The 27,606-nt window shown below is 43.0% G+C and overlaps 1 protein-coding gene across 1 annotated transcript; it reads right to left on the reverse strand.

Annotated features, from left to right (window-relative positions):
• prep (prolyl endopeptidase) lies at positions 1 to 25,649 on the reverse strand. Its single transcript, XM_084314655.1, has 14 exons — positions 25,445 to 25,649; positions 24,736 to 24,810; positions 20,557 to 20,690; positions 17,577 to 17,707; positions 16,798 to 17,007; positions 15,483 to 15,604; positions 14,413 to 14,518; positions 13,018 to 13,209; positions 12,270 to 12,467; positions 12,067 to 12,170; positions 9,286 to 9,517; positions 6,772 to 6,903; positions 4,031 to 4,187; positions 1 to 1,253 (listed from the first exon to the last, which is right to left on the reverse strand). Exons 1-14 carry the CDS (start codon positions 25,583 to 25,585, stop codon positions 959 to 961), a joined length of 2,229 nt encoding a protein of 742 aa, XP_084170781.1. The 5' UTR covers positions 25,586 to 25,649; the 3' UTR covers positions 1 to 958.
• Between the last annotated feature and the right edge of the window lie 1,957 nt (positions 25,650 to 27,606).

Raw genomic sequence — 27,606 nt, forward strand, 5'->3', positions numbered from 1 at the left:
TACAGTGGTGGCTGTATCCAAGCGTGCAGGACTGTTGTGTAACATTGTGCTCTGGTGAACCTGCTAGAGCTGTTCTAGAGGAGCGGGGGGGGACAAAGAGCAGGGCACGTTGCTGGTCAAAAATGTGTTTATTGTAATCGTGGCATTGTTAGCGTTGTTGTTATTGTCGCGTTCCCTTTAAAAAAGGTAAACATCAGCACATGTCAAGAGGTAGAAATCAACATCAGTCTGAAAGATATGTGGAAAATAACATCTAAACACACACACTCACACACAAACGCACAGAAAAAGTATTTGCACTTTGCAGCAAACTCTCCGTTACAATTCTGCCCGCCAACAGTATATCTCATACCAATACTGTGGGTATTTAAAATCCTACATGCTGGAATCACTCGCCCAACAACAGCCTCTGCAACGCGCTCAGGAGATAAATAAATAGTCTGTGTGGGAGGAGCACCGATCCATAAAGACGTCTCACGATGACCCCCCCGGGTTGACCTTTGTCACTTTGACCTCATGACAATAACAGCTGATTGGCTGATTACAGTAACGTCCACTGGCATTGTAGCGAATGTTCGATTCATTAAAACACTACAAGCGTGGCGGCCGCGGTAGGGGAACACCACAGAAGAAGAAAGGAAGGAAGGGCTAAATGTTGTATAAGTGCTATCGGTTAGCTTTCATACTGCAAGTGCGGGTAACCGTGTAGCCAAGGGGATCCCAACGCCACGCTCTTGACGGGCCAGCGGGGGAGGGGTGCGTATGAAGATCCTGGAGAGGTGAAGGAAAACTATTCAGAGAAGAGTGAGAACAGCTACGAAGGGTTAAATAAGGAAGGCAGGAGGGAAGCAGGTTAGGATGGAGGGCATAAGGAAAAGAAGACGAGATGGTGTGTGCGTGCGTGTGTGTGGGGGGGGGGGGGGGTCGAAGGTCAAAATTGACCCAGGTAAGGTGCCACTTATTTGACCCAGGAGATGTTGAGGCAGCGGGCGATGAAGGCGTAGGTGTCGGCCACCTCCTGGATGACCTTGCCGGTGGGCTTGCCGGCGCCGTGGCCAGACTTGGTGTCCACGTGGATGAACAGGGGGTTGGCCTGCTTGGCGCTGCGGCCCACTATGTGCTGCAGGGTGGCGATGTACTTGAGGGAGTGGAGGGGCACCACCCGGTCGTCGTGGTCCCCGGTCAGCAGGAGGACCGAGGGGTACTGGACGCCCTCGCCCTGGGGCACGCAGATGTTGTGGAGGGGGGAGTACCTGGAGGAGGGGGCAAGGCGGGGGACGTTAAAGAGAAGCCACGCGCAACTGGGCATCATAATCAGGTTCCAACCGGTTCCAACATGGTTGATACTAAGGCTGGAGGGCATACCAAATATGAAGGTATACCATTTACATTTACATTTAGTCATTTAGCTGACGCTTTTATCCAAAGCGACTTACAAGTTCTGTACGACAAGCCATCAGGAAGAGCACAACTCTATCAGCTGAGTAACAATGTTCATCAAAGTGTTGAGTGCTACAGTGTAGGTTAGTTTATTAGGACAAGTGCATGACAGTATGGTTAGTTAGGGTTAGATTTTTATTTATTTTTTTAATTCATATAATGGTTGAAGAAGTGCGTCTTTAGTCGACGGCGAAAGATTGGACGTGTTTCGGCTGTCCTAACTGGGGTGGGTAGTTCATTCCACCATTGTGGGGCAAGGACTGAGAATAGGCGACTTCTCTTTGATGACCCTCCCGGAGCTTGGATAGGAGTAGGTCTGAGGCGGCCAGAAGATGCAGAGCGTAGGGGTCTTGAGGGTGTGTAGTTAGAGACCATTGACCGGAGGTAGGCGGGAGCAGTTCCCTTTGCCGCACGGTATGCTAGGTCGAGGGCCTTGAAGCGGATTCGTGCAGCAATGGGGAGCCAGTGCAGGTCCCTAAGAAGTGGGGTGACATGGGCCGACTTCGGTAGGTTTGAGATCAGGCGGGCCGCTGCGTTCTGAATGAGTTGAAGAGGCTTAGTGGCAGTGGCCGGGAGGCCAGCGAGCAGTGCGTTGCAGTAGTCGAGGCGGGAGATGACTGTTGATTGGACGAGGAGTTGGGTGGCTTCTTTTGTCAGGAAGGGGCGTATCCTTCTGACGTTGCTCAGGAGGAATCGGCAGGTTCTGGTTGTCGCTGCGATGTGAGCAGAGAAGTTCAACTGGTCGTCGAGGACAACACCAAGGTTCTTGGCGGTTGGGGACGCGGTCACAGCTGCATTCTCGACTGTGATGGAAAGGTATATACCAAATATGAAGGTATGGATTTTGTTTTACTATACCATTGCCCAAGATATAGTGTAAAAAAATATCTAATCATATATATATATTAGTGCTGTCAGGCGATTAAAAAAATTAATTACAGGATTTGTAATTAATTAATCTAATTAATCGCATTTTAATCGCATAACCATTTTATGCCTGATATTCTATATTCTATAATCATATTTCAAATTGCATGTGTCCGGATGGCAGAATTCAGTACTGTATCTACAAAACCTTCTGTTTAATCATCTTCCATCTATTAATTTGCTTAGATTTTTCAGGTCTGGTCAATTTGAACATGGTGTTATTCAGTCAAAGATAAAAAAAAAATGTATTGATATTCTCATTTGGTTCATTACAATTTACTCAAAATAAAATTTTCATTCAATCACCGCGCAGATTGATTGATTGAATGAAAATGTTATTAACAGATTGCAGAATGGGTACAATACAGTACGGCTCAATACACACAATTGTTAAGGGGATGCAGACCAGAGAAAGACTTTGGTCTTGGTTACATCAGGGTCCCCCATTTTCAATTCATAATGAATTGTAAGTAAGGGTGCAACTTGCACCATGCAATCCATTCTTTGTGGATCTAGCCCACAGTATTTCTGACACTGGGAATACATTCCCTGAGATTCATAGATGTCCCTAGAATCAGATACCAAGAACATGCAAATGGACAATATTAAAAAAAAGTCTGTAAATGTGTATTCGACATTATTATGGAATGAATGAGATACAAAAAAAAGAGTATTACATTTTTTATTTATTTTTTTTAATAAATTTTGAGTTAATTTTCATAACGCGATAATTTGCTGTGTAATTAATTAATCTAATTAACGCGATAAACTGACAGCCCTAATATATATATATTATATAATATACACAGTATATTTTTTAAGTTAGTCCTAAAAAGACCCATTGCAGCAGTATAAAATACCCCATTTTGAATGGAAATAGCACAATGACAATTGTATTACAAGATAAAAGACATAAATAAAAAGGATTGAGCATATCGCCCAGCCCTAGTTGGTACCATCCGGATAGAATCATGCATGGCATTGAAACAGTGAGAGTCCAGCGACATGAGACAGCCAGGGAAAAGTAGAAATAGTCTACGTCCTCTGAATGGAATGGCTAGCAGAGCTCTTTCTTTGACGTGAGTAAAATGGTACTTGTGCTGTAAGGAGCGTGGTGGAGGTGGAGCCATACGTTCCACCTGAGCTGCTTGTTTTCAGAGGCCGGTCAATTTATATTAAATCCATTTTTTTTAACGTTTAATAAAAATGCATTATAAAACTTTTCTATTTCAGTGGCAAGACGAGAAAGGAAGATGGCACAAAATACATATACAAATACATCATCATAATCATTTGCATGGATGCATGAAATAATGAATATTTTGAAGTCTCTAATGATCAAATCAAGCTAAATACCCTGAAAAATGTATATAATGCTGATGACTTGCGAACAGATATCCCTTTGATTTTAGGGGCCATGAGCAGCTGAGTGCTTGTGTAGATCATGAGCAGCCTGCACACACGTCTACGTACATATAGTTAATTATATTGTATATCGTTTACACTGCCTATTTTAATTTTTACTTCTCCACTGTACTATAATTCTGTGACCTGTACCTGTATGTCTTCTACTACCTGTACCTCCCCTCCCCCCATGCTGCTATGATTGCCTGACATTCCCCAAGGGGATCAATAGAGGAATAGCTTATCTTATAACACGTACTTGATGAGCCAGTCGAACTGCTCTTTGACCTCGGAGCAGCCGAAGTCCGTGGTCCAGGCGTGGCCGATGGTGAACTTGTGGAACTTGAGCATGTCCATGACGCCCACCTGGGCCACGGCACAGCCAAACAGCTCAGGCCGCTGGTTCACACAGGCCGCTGGGAGCAAGGGACAAACACACACACATGAGGTACTGACACAAACTGATAATGATACACAGCGCTGGGAGCAGAGGGACAAACATACACACACGAGGTACTGACACACACTGATAACCCACACATGAGGTACTGACACACACTGATACACACATGAGGTACTGACACACACTGATAACACACACACACATGAGGTACTGACACACACTGATAACAAACACATGAGGTACTGACACACACTGATAACACACATGAGGTACTGACACACACAACGATAACACACACATGAGGTACTGACGCACACTGATAACAGCGCAGAGAAGATGGTGTCCAATCTGGGTGACTTCATATGAAAACAGCCTAATAACTATCAGGTCTTATAGCTTGATGTATATCATATCAGGTCTTATAGCTTGATGTATATCAGGTCTTATAGCTTGATGTATATCAGGTCTTATAACTTGATGTATATCAGGTCTTATAGCTTGATGTATATCATATCAGGTCTTATAGCTTGATGTATATCGGGTCTTATAACTTGATGTATACCAGGTCTTATAGCTTGATGTATATCAGGTCTTATAGCTTGATGTATACCAGGTCTTATAGCTTGATGTATATCAGGTCTTATAGCTTGATGTATATCAGGTCTTATAGCTTGATGTATATCAGGTCTTATAGCTTGATGTATACCAGGTCTTATAGCTTGATGTATATCAGGTCTTATAGCTTGATGTATATCAGGTCTTATAGCTTGATGTATATCAGGTCTTATAGCTTGATGTATATCAGGTCTTATAGCTTGATGTATATCAGGTCTTATAGCTTGATGTATATCAGGTCTTATAGCTTGTATATCAGGTCTTATAGCTTGATGTATATCAGGTCTTATAGCTTGATGTATAATCAGGTAGAAGAAGCCGTTTTTAGTCATTTCAGTCGATCCTACCAGAACTTGCACAAGGGCTTCAGTTAGGATTTAGACTTTTCATAGAAACGCTTCATGCCCCGATTGACTCCTACTGGTATTGCTTTCAATATCTCATAACAAGGTCTGCTTCCAATATCTCATAACAAAAGAAAAAAGGACCATGCTGCAACACCGCTTTGCAAAGATCAAGAATTCATGGCGTTTGCAGAGCAACGTTTGCGTAGAGCTTTCGTCATGTCATACTGTGGATTTTTCTTTCTCCCTTTTGCACCCGTGTTCCATTTCAGGGCGTGGAGGCTTCCTGAAAAAACAAGTGTCCAGGTGCCGACGATGGATTGACATGACAGAGTCAGAGGCTTCTTTCTAGGCTTTCTAGAAACATGTCAGCAGACAGACTAACTTGACAAAACTGGCCAATAAAAAAATAAATAAAGAATTCAGTCCAACATCAACAAATATGTATATCAAACGAAACAAGTACTTGTTTGAAGAAACTTCAGAAATGGAATGAAATGTTCCAAGTTAGATTTTTTTTTTATCTCTCTTTCTCTGATTTCTCTGTTTTCTCCCCGTCCCAATTTAGTCGTTGTGCCAATTCCCCCCCCCCCTCCCCTACCTGGTTGTTGTGCGCATGTTCTCCTACTGGTCGGTACAAGGGAACCCTGAAGTATCCGCACGATTCCTCCGACACGCGCGGCGACAGCCAGTGGCTCTCTTCTCACCTGGCAGCGAGGGCTCTCATTGGTGAAATGTAACGCGTGGGAGGCCTTCCTCAAGTCCTGCCTCCGCTGAGCAAGCGCCCAGACCTGACCTGTAGGCGTCGCTGTCCACAACGCCAGTTTCCCACCCACGGCTTCCCTCCCCCTAACCCAGCCAAACGAGTTAGTATAGCGATCAGCCCAAGCCAAGGCAATGCTGACTCCGGGAGTCGAGACCGCAGTCTCTTGCATTGGTGACGAGCGCAATCTCCGCTACGCCACCTGACCGCCAAGTTTGAGTTTTTTTTATAGTTTTTCCAAGCTCAGTTTTTACATGTGGTTTATCTAAAGCGACCGTGTGACCTAGTACCATGTGTACTGTATTTAAAAGCAATCAAAGAGCAGAGATGATAGGGACGTTTCATAAGCAGAGCCGCCTTATAGATAAACAAAATGCAATGCATGTCCCCGGTCTTTGTTAAAGTGCCAATCTCAAAGATCTCGATTTAAATAAATGTCTGTTAGATTCAGATTTATTGTCATTATACAAGTACAGTACAATGAAAATAAGTTTGGCATCTGTTAAATCACTACCCATCGCTGAATGAGGTAAGACGATGGTGAATGAGTCTATGGCCCACTGATGAAAGCTCTTGCCTATATGCAGCATTACCGTATTAGTATTATAGCGACAATAAGAAATATCTAACCCTAACTAACCTTACTGTCACGCACTTGTCCTAATAAACTAACCTACACTGTAGCACTCAACACTTTGATGAACATTGTTACTCAGCTGATAAGAGTTGTGCCCTTCCTGATGACTTGTCGTACAGAACTTGTAAGTCGCTTTGGATAAAAGCGTCAGCTAAATGACTAAATGTAAATAATCATAGTATTGCCGTGTGTGTATCAGGGTGAAATAGAGGTTGGACCTTTAAGTTAAAATACATACCTACTAACAGGCCACCATTCGAACCTCCGTTGATGGTGAGTTTGGCGGGAGAGGTGTAGCCCTCCTTGACCAGGTACTCTGCTGCACAGTGGAAGTCTGTGAAGCAGTTCTGCTTGTTGGCCAGCATGCCAGCTAGAGAGAGAGAAGAACAGGAGAGAAGTCTGTGAGGCAGCTCTGCTGGTTGACCAGCTAGAGAGAGAAGAACAGGAGAGAAGTCTGTGAGGCAGCTCTGCTGGTTGACCAGCTAGAGAGAGAAGAACAGGAGAGAAGTCTGTGAAGCAGTTCTGCTGGTTGACCAGCTATAGAGAGAGAAGAACAGGAGAGAAGTCTGTGAGGCAGTTCTGCTGGTTGACCAGCTAGAGAGAGAAGAACAGGAGAGAAGTCTGTGAGGCAGTTCTGCTGGTTGACCAGCTAGAGAGAGGAGAACAGGAGAGAAGTCTGTGAGGCAGTTCTGCTGGTTGACCAGCTAGAGAGAGAAGAACAGGAGAGAAGTCTGTGAGGCAGTTCTGCTGGTTGACCAGCTAGAGAGAGAGAAGAACAGGAGAGAAGTCTGTGAGGCAGTTCTGCTTGTTGACCAGCTAGAGAGAGAAGAACAGGAGAGAAGTCTGTGAGGCAGTTCTGCTGGTTGACCAGCTAGAGAGAGAAGAACAGGAGAGAAGTCTGTGAGGCAGTTCTGCTGGTTGACCAGCTAGAGAGAGGAGAACAGGAGAGAAGTCTGTGAGGCAGTTCTGCTGGTTGACCAGCTAGAGAGAGAAGAACAGGAGAGAAGTCTGTGAGGCAGTTCTGCTGGTTGACCAGCTAGAGAGAGAGAAGAACAGGAGAGAAGTCTGTGAGGCAGTTCTGCTTGTTGACCAGCTAGAGAGAGAAGAACAGGAGAGAAGTCTGTGAGGCAGTTCTGCTGGTTGACCAGCTAGAGAGAGAGAAGAACAGGAGAGAAGTCTGTGAGGCAGTTCTGCTGGTTGACCAGCTAGAGAGAGAAGAACAGGAGAGAAGTCTGTGAGGCAGTTCTGCTGGTTGACCAGCTAGAGAGAGAAGAACAGGAGAGAAGTCTGTGAAGCAGTTCTGCTGGTTGACCAGCTAGAGAGAGAAGAACAGGAGAGAAGTCTGTGAGGCAGTTCTGCTGGTTGACCAGCTAGAGAGAGAAGAACAGGAGAGAAGTCTGTGAGGCAGTTCTGCTGGTTGACCAGCTAGAGAGAGAGAAGAACAGGAGAGAAGTCTGTGAGGCAGTTCTGCTGGTTGACCAGCTATAGAGAGAAGAACAGGAGAGAAGTCTGTGAAGCAGTTCTGCTGGTTGACCAGCTAGAGAGAGAGAAGAACAGGAGAGAAGTCTGTGAGGCAGTTCTGCTGGTTGACCAGCGAGAGAGAGAAGAACAGGAGAGAAGTCTGTGAGGCAGTTCTGCTTGTTGACCAGCATGGCAGCTAGAGAGACAAACAGGCATTCTATTGTTTTGCCACATTTAAAAAAGTTTGCTTAAAATGTACTTGACATTTGGAAGGAAACATTATCAATCAATCAATCAGATTTATTTATATAGCACGTTTTACACGACACAAGACAAACAAAGGTGCTTTACAAAAGGCAGGCAGGGGTCAACAGACGGGTCATACAACATGTAACAGAAAAATCGCACATCGGTACAATAGCTCAGACAAGGTACAGGTCAGGATCAAGGAAATGCAAGAGAATAAAGGTAAGTTTTGAGCTGGGATTTAAAAGACCTGATCGAGGGGAAAGACGGACTGAGGTAGGGATACTGTTCCACAGCCTGGGGGCTGCAACGGAAAAAGCAAGGTGGCCCCTGAGCTAATGAGTGAGAGAGAGACAGAGTCATGTACCTTGTGCCAGGTCTCCCCGTACTCCCCTCCTCCCCTGATGTACCTTTGTGCCAGGTCTCCCCGTCCTCCCCTGATGTACCTTTGTGCCAGGTCTCCCCGTACTCCCCTGATGTACCTTTGTGCCAGGTCTCCCCTCCTCCCCTGATGTACCTTTGTGCCAGGTCTCCCCTCCTCCCCTGATGTACCTTTGTGCCAGGTCTCCCCGTACTCCCCTCCTCCCCTGATGTACCTTTGTGCCAGGTCTCCCGTCCTCCCCTGATGTACCTTTGTGCCAGGTCTCCCTGTACTCCCCTCCTCCCCGGATGTACCTTTGTGCCAGGTCTCCCCGTACTCCCCTCCTCCCCGGATGTACCTTTGTGCCAGGTCTCCCCTCCTCCCCTGATGTACCTTTGTGCCAGGTCTCCCCTGCTCCCCTGATGTACCTTTGTGCCAGGTCTCCCTGTACTCCCGTCCTCCCCTGATGTACCTTTGTGCCAGGTCTCCCCGTACTCCCCTCCTCCCCTGATGTACCTTTGTGCCAGGTCTCCCCGTCCTCCCCTGATGTACCTTTGTGCCAGGTCTCCCTGTACTCCCCTCCTCCCCTGATGTACCTTTGTGCCAGGTCTCCCCGTACTCCCCTCCTCCCCTGATGTACCTTTGTGCCAGGTCTCCCCGTACTCCCCTCCTCCCCGGATGTACCTTTGTGCCAGGTCTCCCCGTACTCCCCTCCTCCCCGGATGTTGGCCACGGCCAGGACTCCTCCCAGGTGCCGGACGAAGATGAGGCGCGACACGCTGTAGCTGGGCGTGATGGAGATGTTGAAGCCTCCGTAGCCGTACAGGAAGGCCGGGTGGGAGCCGTCCAGCTTCAGCCCCTTCTTGTGCACCACGAACATGGGGATCTCAGCGCCGTCCTTACTGGGGTAGAAGATCTGGAGGACAGACACGGGGAACAAGGCTTTGTTATTATTATTAAAAAAAAAATTTAGCTAATGTTTATATTGTATATTAGGGATGGGCGATTCTTGCTCAAATGTGAATCACGATTTTTCTCTCTAAGAATTGAGATCATGATTCTCTCACACGATTTATTTTTTCAATAAAATCATTTATTGCACTCTTTCTTAAACAGACAACATAACATATATCAAAGTGCTTGACTTAAACATAACATATATGAAAGTGCTTGACTTAAACTTACAAGTCTCTTGTAACATACAAAATAACTCAAGTCAGAATCGTCATCATTTAAAAAAAAATCATCTTTTTTTTAGTGCTGTCAGGCGATTAAAAAAATTAATCTAATTAATTACAGGATTTGTAATTAATTAATCTAATTAATCGCATTTAAATCACATTACCATTTTATGCCTCATATTCTATATTCTATAATCATATTTCAAATTGCATGTGTCCAGATGGCTGAATTCAGTACTGTATCTACAAAACCTTCTGTTTAATCATCTTCCATCTATTAATTTGCTTAGATTTGTCAGGTCTGGTCAATTTGAGCATGGTGTTATTCACAGTCAAAGATAAAAAAAAAATTGATATTCTCATTTGGTTCATTACAATTTACTTAAAATAAAATGTTCATTCAATCAATCACTGCGCAGATTGATTGATTGAATGAAAATGTTATTAACAGATTGCAGAATGGGTACAATACAGTACGGCTCAATACACACAATTGTTAGGGAATGCAGACCAGAGAAAGACTTTCGTCTTGTTTACATCAGGGTCCCCCATTTTCAATTCATAATGAATTGTAAGTAAGGGTGCAACTTGCACCGTGCAATCCATTCTTTGTGGATCTAGCCCACAGTATTTCTGACACTGGGAATACATTCCCTGAGATTCATAGATGTCCCTAGAATCAGATACCAAGAACATGCAAATGGACCATATTAAAAAAAATCTGTAAATGTGTATTCTACATGCTTATCGAATGAATGAGATACAAAAAAAATTTTATAAAAAAAAAAAAAAAAAAAAACTTTTTTTTGTAATTAATTTTGAGTTAATTTTCATAACGCGATTATTTGCTGTGTAATTAATTAATCTAATTAACGCGATAAACTGACAGCCCTACTTTTTTTATAAAAAAAGAAATACCGGTAGTCATAAATTAGAAATGAGATTGCATAGGTCTATGAATCGAGATCGCGATTTTTTTCCCATTAATTGCCCAGCCCTATTGTATATAGTCCTGTATATTGTGTGTGTACATTGTGTCCTATATGTCACTTTATGTTTATATTAGATCTTTTACATACACCGTGGGAAGGGGGGGAACGCAATTGAATTTTTTCTGTTTGTCTTGCACATTATGAGAAATGACAATAAAGTTGACTTTGAACAAGAGGCCTTTTCACAGAATGTTTACGATGCATGTTTCCCCCTTCATGTTGGAAGACACAACAGTCACTGTATGTTGATGTATGAGAAATATTAGATTCGATTAAAATGTATCGTCATTATACAGCACAAGTACAGTACAACAAGAAGAAGTTTGGCATCCAACCAGAGTGCAAATGTAACAGTAAAGTGCTATAATAATTAGTGCCGTCAATCGATTAAAATATTTAATCGCATGATTGTCCATAGTTAACTCGCGATTAATTGCAAATTAATCTCTTTCTTTTGTATCTACCTTAAACGGATATTTTTCAAGTTCCAAGTTTTAATACTCTTATCAACATGAGTCAACAAATGTTTGCTTTATGCAGCCATTTAACACAAAAGGATGACCCTCATGCATTGCAAATTTGCATCAAATTCAAAACAGAGTGATGCACAAAATAACTTAAAAGAAAATAATAATTTAAAACAATGAATAAAGTGTGCATGAAATAATAGGGGAAAGAAAACGTTAGGAACTTGTTACATTCACCCACACAAGGGCCGAGTAATCACACCCCCCCCCCCCTCTCTCTCACACACACACACACACACTCTCTTTCCCCTTCCTCATCTCTCTCACCCCCCTCTCTCTATATCTCTCACACACACACACACACACAAACATAGTATCAATGAGAGCATCAATAATACACCAGAGTGAAGTCTAGTAAAAAAAAAAAAAAAAAAAAAATCTTTTCTTAAAAGATTAAGCGTGAGTTAAAAAAAATTGTGGCGTTAATATAATCGGTGATAGCGCGTTAATACCGCGTTAACTTTGACAGCCTTAATAATAATAATATACAGGTGATTAAACTGTTTATACAATATATAAATTAGTACTACCGAGTTTAGTGCTAATGAGATGTATGTAGAGTTGTAGTATTAATATGTACAGTGATACAGGTATAAAGACGGTATGGTAGTAGTCATACTGGCAAGCAGTGTAACTAGTAAGAGTAGGTATGGGATATGTATAGATATAGTATCAACAGATATGGAAAAGGATTATGGGCAGGTATGTAAAGACAGATGTGGATAGATAGATATACAGCAATGAGAGCGGTTGTGGTCTAGTTACCTGAGTGGTCTGGTAGTCGGAGGGGTCGAAGCCTTTGACCGTGACCTCCCTGAACACCTTGGGCTGCAGGGGCTCCTTGGTCAGGTCACAATGGTAGATGATGGCTGGAGAGGAGAAGACACAAAACGTAAAATATCTTTCTTCCCCTTTCGTTTGCCCACTGGAGAGAAAGCCCTCTGCGGGTCCCCGGAGCGAGCCGGTACCTGGAGACAGGAAGGAGGTGAAGTAGTAGAAGATCTCCGAGTCCCGCTTGCGGCCGGTGAAGCCCACCACGGAGCCCACGTCCAGGGGGAAGGTCCGCAGCTCCTCCCCGTTGTGAAGACGGTACATCTTCAGCACGTTCTTCACGTCGTGGAGGAAGCACACAAACAGGAAGCTGGAGTAGGTGCAGGTGGCGAACACTGCCGGGTGAGGTGGGAAGGAGACGAGAGCAAGTCAGTAAAGACAACTAATAATGGCTATAGAATTCTGTCAACTGATCCATTAGTCATTAGTGTGTTTTTAGAGCTCTTTTTCGAGCAACACCTGACATAAAAAACAACAACAAACAACCATACAGGACAGTAAATGAACATAGACAAAGGAAAAAAAGATAACATTACATTTAAAAAGGTGCTATAGATAACATTGAGCCGCCAGATGACGTCCCACTAGAGCAGCAGCATGTCAGCAGGTCTCAACTAGCAGCACTTTTATCCAATAAAAAATATATTTTTGAGACTTGAGGTTTTTCATTGGTCCGGTTGTTTTATATTGCCAACTGACAAATGAACCATATCTTATAAAACAAAGCCATGTGATTATGCAGGGCAGAGGGGAAAGCCTTATGAATTAAGTATATACAAAAAAATAAATATATATATATATATATATACACACAGTATATATATATTTTCCAGAATCCTTCCAAATATAACAGAATACTGTGACAACATTCTCAGCGTGACCTACCGATGACGTCCTTGTCATGCTGGGGGATGAGCTCCTTCCAGTTGCCCTGGGCCGGGGAGGCGAAGTCGATGTTGATGATGCGGTAGCGTGGGGCTTCTAGGTTAGTCTTGAAGGTGAACACCGTGTCCTCGTTGGTCACGTACTCGTACTCGGCGTCAAAGTTATCGATCAGCTTCTCCCACGGCAACAACCCTAGTGACGAGAACATTCATTCAAACCTTTATTTTAACTCGAAGGACATTGAGTTTTCCCTCATTTACAACGACGACGAGTTTACACACACATGAGCAACACAATAGAAATATAAAAAGAATAGAAGAAACTAAAAACAATTGCAATTTGACAAAGAGATTTAACGCCAGATGTTTAAAAGCAGAAGCAGATGGGAGGACCTCTAACTTTAGGGTTTGTGAAGAGCGTTCCATGTGTTGGAGACATCAATAAAAAATGCTGTACATTAATTTTAAAGAACAAACAAAAGAAAACAACTAACCTTCTTACCGTCTTTTACTAATATGCACTGTGCTACTAAGGAATCTACATTGCCTATATATATTATTACCTACCTACTATGCTAATATGTCTATACTACTATGCACTCAAGACCATAGATATCTATAGAACACTAGATAGCTTAAGGCGGAGTCACCAGCGTCACTGAACCGCCGCCATCTTGGGAGAGTCAGCCTTGAGTGAGAGTGAGAGTGAGTGAGCTGCACAGACAAAAATACTCATAACTCGCTGAAATATTGACGGATTTACAAACGGGTTGGTTTGCTATAAACATCAAAGATGTAGTTATGATACTGCATACTTTTACAAACCGCTTGAATCATAGCCACGTTAATAATGCTTGTAATAAACCAAACCGTTTGTAAATCAGTCAATATTTCAGCGAGTTATGAGTATTTTTGTCTGTGCAGCTCACTCACTCTCACTCAAGGCTGACTCTCCCAAGATGGCGGCGGTTCAGTGATGTCGCTCTCCATTGGCCGGCAGCGCGGGCAAGCTATCTAGTGTTCTATATATATCTATGCTCAAGACTATCACCGAAGTTCAACACTGAACAATGTTACTTCCTTCCTGCCGACTTGTAAGCCGCTTTGGATAAAAGAGTCAGCTAAATGACTCAATGTAAATGTATTTTAAGTTTCTGAAAACTGGAAACAAATATGCACACTATGTAGGGTGACATATAATTGATAGGTTATGATCAAATATAGTTGTACTTTTTCTGTTTAAGTGAAGAAGTCTGACAATTGTTTTGAGGGCCCGACACCCAGAGCGAAACACGTTGGCCATTTAAATTTTTTCCAATCAGGAACTAGCCGTTATATGGATGAACGTTCTTGTAAGGCTGGGACAGAGGTGGTAAAGCATCATAAGGCATCATACCTGTAATGCCCTCTGGGGTGGTCTGAAGGTCACAATACCACAGTCTGTTGACTGGGTCACAACCCTCCCTGATGGAGAGCAGCACATAGCGGCCATCGTCTGAAACCTGACACACACACACACACACAATCATCAATACTGTATTTATATTACCATTCTAATACCATTCAGAGACCCTGGACTGCCTGAGGAGCCCCGGTTAGTAAAACCAGTGTGTGTGTGTATACATACATTATTAAAGTACTTGAAGAGACTAGGGATGGGCGTGAGTAATCAATTACTCGTAGCTATGAGAAAAATAGGGGGGACATTTTTTTTAACATATCTTTTCACATGTATGTGTACGATTATAACTGTTTGTTGGTTTCCTTAAACATACACCGGCTCAGTGGCCTCGTGGGTAGAGTGTCCGGCCTGAGTTCGGGAGGCTGGGAGTTCAAGCCCCGGCAGAGTCATACCAAAGACTATTTAAAAAATGGTACCCATACCCTCCCTGCTTGACACTCAGCATCAAGGGTTGGTTTGGGGGGGAAGTCCTTGCGACATACTAGCGTCATGTCCAAGGGGTGTACTTGTACATGTTGCCTCACGCTACGGAAACAGGAGATAGGCTCCTGCCCCATGTGCCGTTACGGCTCGAGAACCATTGGTTCTCAAAGGCAACTTCTTCTTCTTCTTAAACATATATACGTGAATGAACAAAAAGAAGTAAAGAAATATATATAATATATAAATAAAAATATTCGAATTATATATATATATATATATATATATTTTTTTTTTTTTTTACGTTTTTGTCCCCTTTTCGAGTAATACACGATCAATCGAGTATAGCATGCGATCAATCTATCTGGATTTTTCTTTAAAAGGCCCATCCCTAGAAGAGACCCCAGCCCATTGCCAAAGGAGAGTCTAAAATGCATGTAACTTGAACACTTAAATCACTTCTGAAACTTATTTAGGGAAATACATTTGATAGAATCTTTGTGATCCTCTTTTGGGGAAAGAGCTATATAAATAAAGGGTTGTTGTTGTTGTAGTAGTAGTAGTAGGAGGTCCTTCATGCGTACCTCAGCCCCACTCATCCACTTGGGGTGTTCAGGGAACTCTGCAACCAGGCAGTCCTGAGACTGGGGGGTCCCCAGCTTGTGGAAGTACAGCTTCTGGTGCAGGTTGCTGGAGGTCTCCGTGCCTGAGAGGAAAACACAATAAACCTTCAGCGATGTACCGATATCAGGCATATTAAATCTCTCCAACAGAGGGGGAACTAAATATTTCTAAATCAAACTAATGGTCTAGATGTATACTATTCGAGAGAAATCATGGATCTGATCAGCCGACACAATTTTAGTACCAAGAAGAAGTGCTATTGACACATCTCCTACAGAGTATATATCAGTCTCATCACTGCCCTCTAGTGGTGATAAAAGGAACATGGCAGAAAGTTGCTTAGCGAGAGACCTCCCTGCTACTCAACAGCTGGAGTATGGATGTCTGTCTAGCAAGCTGGGATTGTAGCTACCACTTGACCTATGCACTTCCTATGACCTATGGGCGTAGCGACGGTATCTGCAAAGCAGTCAAACGGTGTCCTCGCTGAACGGAGGGTGGAGCACACAAGAGGGAGAACTTGTTATATTCTATGTATATACTATTGGTTGAGGGAGGGGTGAGAGAGACAGTGTGAGAGTGAATGTGTGTGTTTATGTGCGAGAGACAGAGCGAGAGAGAGCACAAGAGAGAGAGTATGTGTGTTTGTGTGCGAGAGAGAACAGGAGAGAGAGTGAGTGAGTGAGAGAGTATGTGTGTAGGCTCTTCACCGTCACTCTTGCCCTCCTGCTTGGGGTAGGAGTTATAGAGGAGAGAGAGAGAGAGAGAGAGAGAGAGAGAGAGAGAGAGAGAGAGAGAGAGAGAGTATGTGTGTAGCCTCTTCACCGTCACTCTTGCCCTCCTGCTTGGGGTAGGAGTTATAGAAGAGAGAGAGAGAGAGAGAGAGAGAGAGAGAGAGAGAGAGAGAGAGAGAGAGAGAGAGAGAGAGAGTATGTGTGTAGCCTCTTCACCGTCACTCTTGCCCTCCTGCTTGGGGTAGGAGTTATAGAAGAGAGAGAGAGAGAGAGAGAGAGAGAGAGAGAGAGAATGTGTGTAGCCTCTTCACCGTCACTCTTGCCCTCCTGCTTGGGGTAGGGGTTATAGAAGAGAGAGAGAGAGAGAGAGAGAGAGAGAGAGAGAGAGAGAGAGAGAGAGAATGTGTGTAGCCTCTTCACCGTCACTCTTGCCCTCCTGCTTGGGGTAGGAGTTATAGAAGAGAGAGAGAGAGAGAGAGAGAGAGAGAGAGAGAGAGAGAGAGAGAGAGAGAGAGAGAGAGAATGTGTGTAGCCTCCTCACCGTCACTCTTGCCCTCCTGCTTGGGGTAGGAGTTATAGAAGAGGCCTTTGCCGTCGTGGGTCCAGGACATGCAGCTGAACTTGACCCGCTCCAGGCGGTCGTCCAGAACCTCAGCCCCCTCCACCCGCAGGAAGTGCATCTCCACCCAGTCGGAGCCGCTGGCGCTGGTACCGTACGCCAGGTACTCTCCGTCCTCAGAGAAGGCATAACCTGGAAACAACAAGAGGAATAATAATAGAACATTAGCACAGAGGGACAAATTGGACTCGACAAACACGCTCCTCGGCCGTCGGTACGGCTATAAATAGCAAGTCTATTCACGGAAGAGAAACGATACTAATTATAGAGCATTGAGACATTGAGTTTTTTTCAAAAAATTACAACATCCGCCTAATAGCTGTTGGCGAGCCGGGCTAGGTGTCAGTCATAGTCATGTTTGGGAATGCCTACCTCTCCGCCGGTCGCTATGTTGGAAAAAATTACAGTTGCCGTGTAAACAAGACAGTGGTTTCTATGTAAACAAACCGCATTTGTTCGCAGCAACTGAAGCACTAGGACACTTACTCAACACCACCAAAGAGAAATACATCAACAACAAATATAAGTGATATCAAATGATGGTATCCCATTAACTAGCCCACGTGGAACACAGAAATGCCCCCCCCCCCCCCCCCCCATAATATAGCATAACTTGAGCACTGCACAGGAAGTAGGCATATTCACCCCCCCCCCCCCCCCCCCCCCTCCATATGTTCCCCGCCAGGCTGTGGTCTTCTTACCTTGCAGAGCGACGGTCCCGTCTTCAGAGAAGGTGTTGGGGTCCAGGAAGACAGTGGGGTCGGCGTCCAGGCTCTCCTGTACATACATCACACTCTGGTTCTGGAGACCCGTGTTGTAGAAGTGGAAGTACCTGCGAATAATAATAATACTCTTTATTTGTATAGCACCTTTCACACAAGAATTGAGTGCTTCACAGCTGTAAAAGACATAGGCAGAAAACTAGCACAAAATTGGCAGATCAAGAGCAATAATAAAGCATAAAATAGACAAAGTCGAGATATGGCATAAAACATTAAATCACATAATTTTCCATATCTTCTTAACCCATTCCCTGCCACCACTTTGATCATCTTATACCATTCTCTGCCAGTACTGTAAGTCTATGGAGATGTTCACCTTTTTTGCAGGGCTATAACTTTTTAAATTGTATTGCTAAATTGACATTACTATGGCCCATTCAACATCGATTACCTATCGTTCAGGATGTAGGAACGTTTTACTTTTTCATTCACACATTCATACGAAAATACCGTCTAGAGTATAAATATGTTTTTATCGTTTTCTGCAGTATTTCCCAGAACGTGAGATATAGGCACAAATGCATATATTAGATCATCAAATGCAGTTTGATACCGATCGACGCTATATTAAAAATTTCAACTGTACATGGTCCTAAGGGTTATGACTGATCATGCGCGGGTGAACGGGGGGGGGGGGGGGGTCGTTTATAATTCCGTGATAGTCGTTAGATGCTTCATGTAGTATGGGTGATATATTGATCAGAGCAGTTTGTATCTAAAATGATAAACAAAAACGCTGAAACTGACGTCAGTCTCCTTGTACCGTTGGGCGATGAGAGTGGAGCAAACAGATCCCAGTTATGTGGTGGGGATCTAGGCGATCCATTTCCGGTTTGTATAATAATAATAACAGCCCAAAACATGTCGATTGAGTTATGGCAAATATCCATATCCACGGTGTGTGTATTGAGTCCCGGGACGCTAAAACAAGTGGCCGGACGGAATTAGGGGACGGACCGAGCTGCAACGGGCATTTCCGGTTTGGCAACTCGCCGATCAGCCACCAGGTGGCAGTATTGAAGCGTTGCAGAGTTGTGCCGAGTCCATCAGCATCTGACAAGGCTCCGTGAGTGGAATATGAATACCATGGCGAAAATATGAAATTATGATCAGAATCACGTCGTACGCCGTTATTGGCAGAATTCGCATGAACTTGAAACCCGTCGTACGACGTTATTGGCGGGAAAAGGGTTAACACTATGGCGACCGGCGCCCCGCGGCGATTTAGGCCTCAGAGGACAGAGGATTGTAAACAAACCGATGTACTTTCTAAGAGCTTTATATATAATTTATAGTATTGCTATCTGTCCATTCTCATTGTCACTTGAGTGCATAAACCGTGCCTTCATAATGGCTTAAAGAAAATAAAAATCCATCGGTTGGTTGTCATTTTATAGCGTTGTGAATATAAGGTATATCGCGCTTTTCGTCTAGGCTTTTCTGCAGGAGGCTGCAAAAAAGGCTAAACGTTGGCGCCGTTATATCAAACGCCATTTCTGCTGTATATATACGAATGAAATAAAACAAACTGCGTAGCATCAGGACTATTACAGAGCATCTATGGATGAAATGGGGGCGGCGGGGAACGCCGATTACTATTATTGATTAGCAATACAGTGTGCGTTCAATATAGCATTTTCACTGATCGATCACGTTACGTTATAAAACAATGTCCAATCCAGCTGTAATTTGGGGTAATATTATCCTACCGTCAGGCCATGTGATCGCCGGCAGCATTTCCTCACCAGTCAACGGATTCTGGTAGATCGATATGCACATTGGCTAATCATAAATCCCATTATTCCACGCTGAAAAAAACATTCGGCAAGCTGATCCAAGAGGGAGGGTCTTCTTTTGGAATCAAGGATCTATGATCCGCCCACAGAACTGTAAAAGCATTTTTTATTTTTTATTTTAATCCCATCAATGATACTGCAGTGGAGCGATGGCGCCCCTAAGCGGATCTGGCCGGTACTGCATGTTTCGAAAATCAAATATGTGGAAAGATCCTGCTAGTGGATCGGGTACCTAATAAGCGTTATAAATATGGAATAAAACAATAACAACTTGCCACGAGTATATACGTGGCTCTGGTCCACAACGCTCTTTTTCGAAACACGTATATACTCGTGAACGGACGCCATAGTGTTAATAGGCCTCTTTGTTTACTGTCTGTTTGATTGTCACTGATACACATAAAGACATGATAAGAAAAGGGTAAAAAACGAAGTGCTTCAGCAAGCACAGCAGTATTTTAGATGTTTAGTGCCATAGGTCTTTCTCATATACGATATACAATTACAGTTCTGGATTACTTTACAGAACAACAGCAGTCTATAAGGTTTTATTATGCGAATGGAAAAGAGAACAGCTTTTGTTATCACTTCTGTGAGAAAAAGGTAGAGAACATTCGCAGCTGCTTCTCCCAACCCCCACCCGTTCCAAATGCTGAATCAAGAGCCTCATCTTTTACTCTGTCATCTTTCTCTCCCATTACAGACGCCGAAGCGCTGACACTGGTAACGTCAAACCGTCCCACTACATGCCAGCTGGACCCCGATACCCTCCCGACTCCTCCAGAACACAGCGCCAGACATCCTCCCATTCCTCTCTCAACTCCGCTGTGGTTCGCACCTCCTTAAAAACAAGCTAGTTTCATTTATTTGTATTATTCCCATCCTTGTTGTGTTGTTATTCCTGTTCTTCTACGGCCTATTTCTTGCCCCTGTTCACGGTCGGCAGCGGGACGGTCGACAGCGGCACGTGGTTTCCCCTCTGGTACGATAAAAGATGTGATCTCAGCGCTTTACTCTGCTCTCGTTGGAGCGGTCGCCATGTATGCGAGGGGCGTGAAGCCCTGTCCTTCGTTCCTCTCGATGGTCAGAACTTCAGGTCTCACCTGCTTCCCCTCCTGAAGGGACAGCTGTACTTGGGGTAGTCGTACAGCTCAGTCATCCTCTCCTTGAACAGGTCTCTCACCTCACAGCGCTCCAGGTATGGCAGCGTCAACTGATTCTGAGAATTGACAAAAGCCTGGGAGAGAGAAAAAAATAAAGACACTATTGTTTAGGAATGCAGATACAGACACAGACACAGATACTGTTATTGGATATCAGTCTGATACCACGCTAAAATAAGGTATACGAGAGTATGTCCCTAATGCAGGGCTGTACGTTAACTTTTTTTGCACATAGCACTGGTGCTACAGAGGTTGATAGTTTTGTAGCACAGGCCAAAATCTGTTATATTTGTAACAGTCACAAATGTGCCCATTGTATTTGTGTTATTTAGTTGCAGTGCCATGTTTGGCTGTCATTTTCATGCTGACAAGTTGACGTCACACAGCCAGACACGTTACGTGTAAGGAATTATGGGATTTGGTGTTGGGTGTATGGACTCTACTAGGGGTGGGAATCACAAGTTTCATCACGATACAATATCGATTCTTTGGACAACGATACGATATTTGCCGATATCTGCCATGATACGATGCAGGTGCCTGCAATCGATATGAGACAATATCATAAGCCCATTTAACACAATCAGTAACATTTAGATCAACTCAAAAATTTTAACAAAAATATAATTTGAAAAATTATTTTAGCTCTTCCAGACATTTAAATGAAAAACAATCTATTGACCTCCTGTTCACTATAAAGTGCCACGTTTTGATATATTGAGCTTTAAACTTGTACGGTAAACATTTTTGGAACTCGCAACACGCAACCTAAAACCCCTTCCTCTCCCAAACTGTTCCTGCAATTGTTTTATGTTGCATGATGATCATGAATACATTTATTATATATTGTATTTTTTATGTTTAAATATCAACATTATCTGTCCACCCTCAGTACATTTACTATCAATATAATATACTCGTCTGACTTCATCTGATCTTTTCAAACGCGCACACACACAGAAGGGAGAATGCCTGCAAAATAGGCACACTAGCCTTGCTTACTTGCTATGTTGCAATGTGCGTGTTCCGGACCAGACACTACTGCTACTACTGAGACGAGTACTGTTGTGTGTTGTGGAGCCGAGCGCATACGACACCACGGGAGTTTCAAAATAAGAGTATCGATATGAACCGAACGTTGCTAGCTGCCGGAGCCATATATATTATGCAGGGCTCTACGCTAACCTTTTTCCCAAGGAGCACATGTGCTCCTAAATGAAAAAATTTAGGAGCACACAAAGAAATTTAGGAGCACCCAAAAATATTTAGGAGCACAGTGAAAATATTTCAAGTAACAGTTTTTTTTTTTTAATAAATGTATATTTGTACTGTGCATGCATGTGCAAACGGGAACGGGACACACATCTGTGCAATAGCACATACCAAAGTCACTGGCCCACTGTGTGTGTATCTGCGTGTGCAAACGGGAATGGGACACAAATATTTGAACTATTAAGTGATTAATGCCTACTGTGGCAAAGTTGTAGCCAACAACTAGGCCTAATAAGAAAGGCAGTGACATTGAACAAAAAGGAGACACTGGCATTAACACCAGGGCCATCAGTAGAGGGGACTGTGAGGTGCCTTATCGGTATACTACCTTTGCTAAAACTGTGTTCTCTGTTAAAGGTGGTAACTACTGGAATAGCCTACCAGTTGTGATTAGAGAGTGCCCCACATACTCCATGTTCAAGACCCATCTTAAGGCAAACCAGAACTGTGATAATTTTTAATCTGATTTAGTTTATGTAACTTGTTTCTTGTTTTTATTGTTTTTATCATTGATTGTCACCATGCTTTTACCCTAAGCAGGCTATTTATTTATTGAAAGTTTTGCTGTCTCCTGGTGTAAATTAGCTCTTGCTACAACCCTGCATGTTTACATTTTGTACTTGATGTTCATTAACATGTGCTGTCCCTATCAAATGAACTATCAAATCAAACTACTGCTACAAAAGTAACAGTCACTTAACTTTAGCTTTTGCCCCTTTTATGCATACAATGCCTATGTTTTGGCTAGTGTTGCTCTTCTAGAAAAATAATCCTTTCAGGGTTGCCTATTGAAATACTGTACACCTCCAGTACAGAAACATTGTTTATGAGTTTGCGTGTCAGGTAGACCATTGATTGACAGTCGACTCGAGTCTGCCAATTACGTCACACCGCTTGCACTCCGGCCGTCCGGCGCTGCAGCTGGACCCTATTGCCCACCTCTGCTGTTGATAACGCTAGCCAAGTTAGCTGCAGTGTACACACATACACAGTGGGCCAGTTACTTTGGTGTAGGGGTGTAACAATGCATCGATCCTAAGGAGAAAATTCAACTGCATCGATTTGAAAATGTTAGAATCGATTATCGCAATTTGAATGTGTACACAGTGTTATGTTGTTATCATGTCCGTTACAGTCAACACAACGACATACGCTACTGCATCAACGTTATGATTAACAAAGCAAGGCATTCGTTTTGTTGCATTAACGTTATATTACTATTAGGGCTGTCAGTGTATCGCGTTAATTAGATTAATTAATTACACAGCAAATTATCGCGTTATGAAAATTAACTCAAAATTAATTACAATTTTATTTTTTTATTTTTTTTATTATTTTTTATCATTCATTCCATAAGAATGTAGAATACACATTTACAGACTTTTTTTTATATAGTCCATTTGCATGTTCTTGGTATCCGATTCTAGGGACATCTATGAATCTCAGGGAATGTATTCCCAGTGTCAGAAATACTGTGGGCTAGATCCACAAAGAATGGATTGCACGGTGCAAGTTGCACCCTTACTTACAATTCATTATGAATTGAAAATGGGGGACCCTGATGTAAACAAGATGAAAGTCTTTCTCTGGTCTGCATCCCCATAACAATTGTGTGTATTGAGCCGTACTGTATTGTACCCATTCTGCAATCTGTTAATAACATTTTCATTCAATCAATCTGATGCTTGATCTACTGGTCGACCGAAAATGTAAACAGGAATGTCTTAACACGACTGCGGACTCTGGATGCCGATATAAAATGAACAAATTGCCAATAAATATGAAGTTATATTTGAACCTTGTCAATATTTCAAGCCTTGTCAATATAACCCACGCCATTTTATCACGAATGGATGGTGTTGTAGAGTCCGCTTTTGAGCGTTTTAACGATAGCGCTAAGCTAACGGCTAAACGCTAGTTAGCTTAGCCTTTACTAGTAACATTGCTGCATCGATTATATGCATTATATTGAATGTCATTGATCTACTGGTCGACCACGGCCGACTGGTTGGGCACCACTGGTCTAATAGAAATAAATGCATTCGAACAAGAAAGTATAGTATACTATACAGCAATGGCTAACGCTAGTTAGCTAGCCTGTTCAGAAGCTAACATTATCCCATCGCTTGTGGCAATTATATTGCATGTCATTGATCTACTGGTCGACCACGGCCGACTGGTTGGGCACCACTGGTCTAATAGAAATAAATGCATTTGAACAATGTATAGACATAGCAATGGCAAACAAAATTGCCAGGCCTAACCGCCCCCACTAGTGCGCACCTGAGACCACCTATTTCACCGGCCCCGGTTCAGCGCCCCCGGGGACGAATCAGCGGGGGGCGGGGGCGGGGGACAGCGTTCTCACTCAGACAGACACACCCTTTTCTGATGCGAGCCGGGTCTGATTCGACACAGAGCAGTGAGTGAGAAAGGGCCCCAAGTCTAATACTGTTCAGTAAAGGCGATGGAAGTTTGGGACTCGGCAGTGAAAAAGGGGTATCGGTGTGTCCCTGCTATCACCGACCTGTTCACTAGAGCCAGGTCCTATCATCAGTTCCCCCCGTGTTACACACCCCATCAACAAGCCATGATGACTCAGCAGTTAGGAGTGCTGTTTCTCTGTATTTCAGATGAGCATTGTGAAAATGTATGCTACTTGGCAAGTGTGGTTTTGGTTTGGTTTTTGTACTTGTTGATGAGCCTATTGCGTTGTTATTCACCAATAGACATTAGACACACAACAGCACAGTAAACTACCTGTCACTCTCCCGGGGTGCGTTGGAACTATGGCGTGGAAACGATGCTACCATTGTTGTGAAGTGTGGTGTCAAGAGAGGACTTTACCTGCGTCTTCTCACTGTCTGGGTCTTCCAACCAACTGTATGGGTCAGGGATCTTCCGGCCATGATAGTCGTCAACCTGAGACAAGTGATTGATTGATTGATTGGACATGTTATTAACAGATTGCAGAATGGGTACAATACAGTACGGCTCAATGTTAAGGGGATGCAAACCAGAGAAAGACTTTAGTCTTGTTTACATCAGGGTCCCCCATTTTCAATTCATCATAACATATATCATGACATACATGACATACAGATAAGACAGTACTGCTACATCCAGACATTTATGACATACCAGATTTACAAATACAGTACTGTTTGTGATACAAAAAGAGTCTAAAAAAGAGAGTATATACATTTGATGTTGAAACTGTACATTGGAGGAGGTTGGGGAGGTGGGGTAAGTAACGTTATAACGTTGAAATACAGGTTAAAATATGAACAGATATAGCAGTTCACCATCATTTAGAAACATACATAGACAAGTTAGCTGGATCGCGTTGCTAAACTTTGTTAGTGAGGTTTACAGTCTAGGAGAAGCCTCGCAGACACTTGTCAACAAAGCGTCTAGAGAGGATGACTGGCTGGGCTGGGTGACGTTAGCAGAGCTAACAAAGCAGCAGTTCGTTCCAATGAATGAAAAGGCACGATGATTAAGCATCCCGGCTTGTTAGCCAGCGAGCTAACGAACTAACTAACTCTAAACTTACAACTGCCTCGTCGCGGTAAGCCTGTGGGTACAGGAAGGACATCTTTGAGGCGAGTTTTCGGGAATTCCGTAATACAAAAAGACGTGTCAAAGACTGAAATAATGGCTTTGATGACAAGACTCTCTGGGTTCGGCAAAGCATCAACTTGAACGCTGAAGCCTTTTTCTTTAGTTAGCTAACATTGGCCAGCCGGAGAGAAGATGCCTCTTGCTGCCCACAGAGTCAACAAACACTTCCAAGAGGGAACACGGCGGGTCGATGAACAATCACTCTTATTCTGACACCGCCCTCTGTTGTTAGAAAAAGAGAATGCTGCTGATCAGGCAAACTGATTGATTGATTGAAAATTGTATTAACAGATTGCAGAATGGGTACAATACAGTACAGCTCAATACACACAACTGTTAAGGGGATGCAGACCAGAGACAAACTTTCGTCTTGTTTACATCAGGGTCCCCCATTTTCAATTCATCATTGATTGATTGATTGAAAACTTTATTAACAGATTGCAGAATGGGTACATTACAGTACAGCTCAATACATACAATTGTTAAGGGGATGCAGACCAGAGAAAGGCTTTCGTCTTGTTTACATCAGGGTCCCCCATTTTCAATTCATCGTAACATATATGACATACATGACATACAGATAGACAGTAGCTACTGCTACATCTATACATTTATGACATACCAGATTTGCAATTACAGTACTGTTTGTGATACAAAAAGAGTCCAGAAAAAAGAGTATATACATTTGACGTAGAAACTGTACATTGGATTGGGTAGGTGGGGGTGGGGGGGGACTGTACATTGGAGGTGGTTGGGTGGGTGGGGGGGGGGGGGGGTTGGGTAGGAGTGGGGGGGAGGTTGGGTAGGAGGGGTGGGTGGGGGACACTGTACAATATATGTTATGTTATATCATAACATATAACATATGACATACAGATAGACAGTCCTGCTACATCTATACATTTATGACATACCAGATTTACAAATACAGTACCAACAAACTGCACCAACAGTCGGTAGCTTCTCTTAAAATAGAGAAGAAAAGTAAAATATACAGTCCATACGTCTGACTGTAGTGAATTACGTTATTGTTTTGACTCTGTACTACAACACATTATATTTTAAATGGCACAATGACCGTGAGATTAAAGTGCAGATGTTCAGCTTTAATTTGAGGGTGTTTACGTCCATATTGAGTGAAATGTGTCGGCATATTTGTACATAATTAATACATAGTTAATTGTACATATTCACAGAAACACACAAAGTTATCCTTATAATGTTGTCATATTGTAATATTCGGTTTGCAGATCCTTTGCACTCAATGCTGATTTATTTTGCACACAATCTCCCACACATCCAAAAACTCGAAAACGTTTAGCACACATTCATTTAGTTTGCCAATTATTGAGCGTAAATGTGTTTAAATATGGCCACCAGTGATATCATCGGGGACATTGAATCCTTGTGTTGTGTTAATTACAGCTTAATGAAATAATAAGGTCGCAATCACACAAAAAAACAAGGTATCGCTATTTTCTCATCCACATAGTTGCCTGGTGCTGTAATTAACACAACACAAATAATAAATGTCCCCGATGACATACATGGTGGCCATATTCAAACACAGGCTAAGCTAATTACAGGCTACTGGCTAGGCTAATAAAATATCAAGATTATTTGCATGTCAACATTATTATTCGATTAACTCTCCCATTCATTGTCAGTGGAGCAGCTCCAAAATATAGTTCAAGTTCACTTTAATTTTGCAAGCATTTAAAGTAATAATCTGTAAAATGTTCATGAAAATAAATGTCTATTTTGCCACTCTCTGTCGACAATAACACAATAGTGATTTTATCTATAGCCAATTCATGAATGCTTTTACATGAGCTGTTCTCGGCTGTTCTAAACACCTGTCTGTCTGGCGTGACATTCCCGGAAAAATCCTCCGGCGCACAGGAAGTGATGTGTTTGACACAGGAAGTGATGTGTGTGACGTCCCCAGCAGCAACAGGGAGTGATGTGTTTGACGTCACCAGCAGCAACAGCAGTTTGTTTGGAATGAATAGGACTGACTCAACAATAGTCAACATGCATTTTAAAGATGGGAAGCAAGTCAATGCAGTGCAAAAACGTAACAGCAAAGACCCC

The sequence above is a fragment of the Notolepis coatsorum genome, assembly GCF_963971535.1.
Source record: "Notolepis coatsorum genome assembly, chromosome: 5".
NCBI classification, from domain to species: Eukaryota; Metazoa; Chordata; class Actinopteri; order Aulopiformes; family Paralepididae; genus Notolepis; species Notolepis coatsorum.

Bases quoted from the DNA above. Each gene is read 5' to 3' on its own strand.
- prep (XM_084314655.1), bottom strand. From the start codon at position 25,585: ATGCTTTGCCGAACCCAGAGAGTCTTGTCATCAAAGCCATTATTTCAG. The intron at 14,519-15,482 runs GTACGCATGAAG...TGTGTGTGTCAG, and splicing joins AGTGGATGAGTGGGGCTGAG to GTTTCAGACGATGGCCGCTA. The intron at 6,904-9,285 runs GTACATCCGGGG...CTCTCTCTCTAG, and splicing joins CGGGGAGACCTGGCACAAAG to CTGGCATGCTGGCCAACAAG.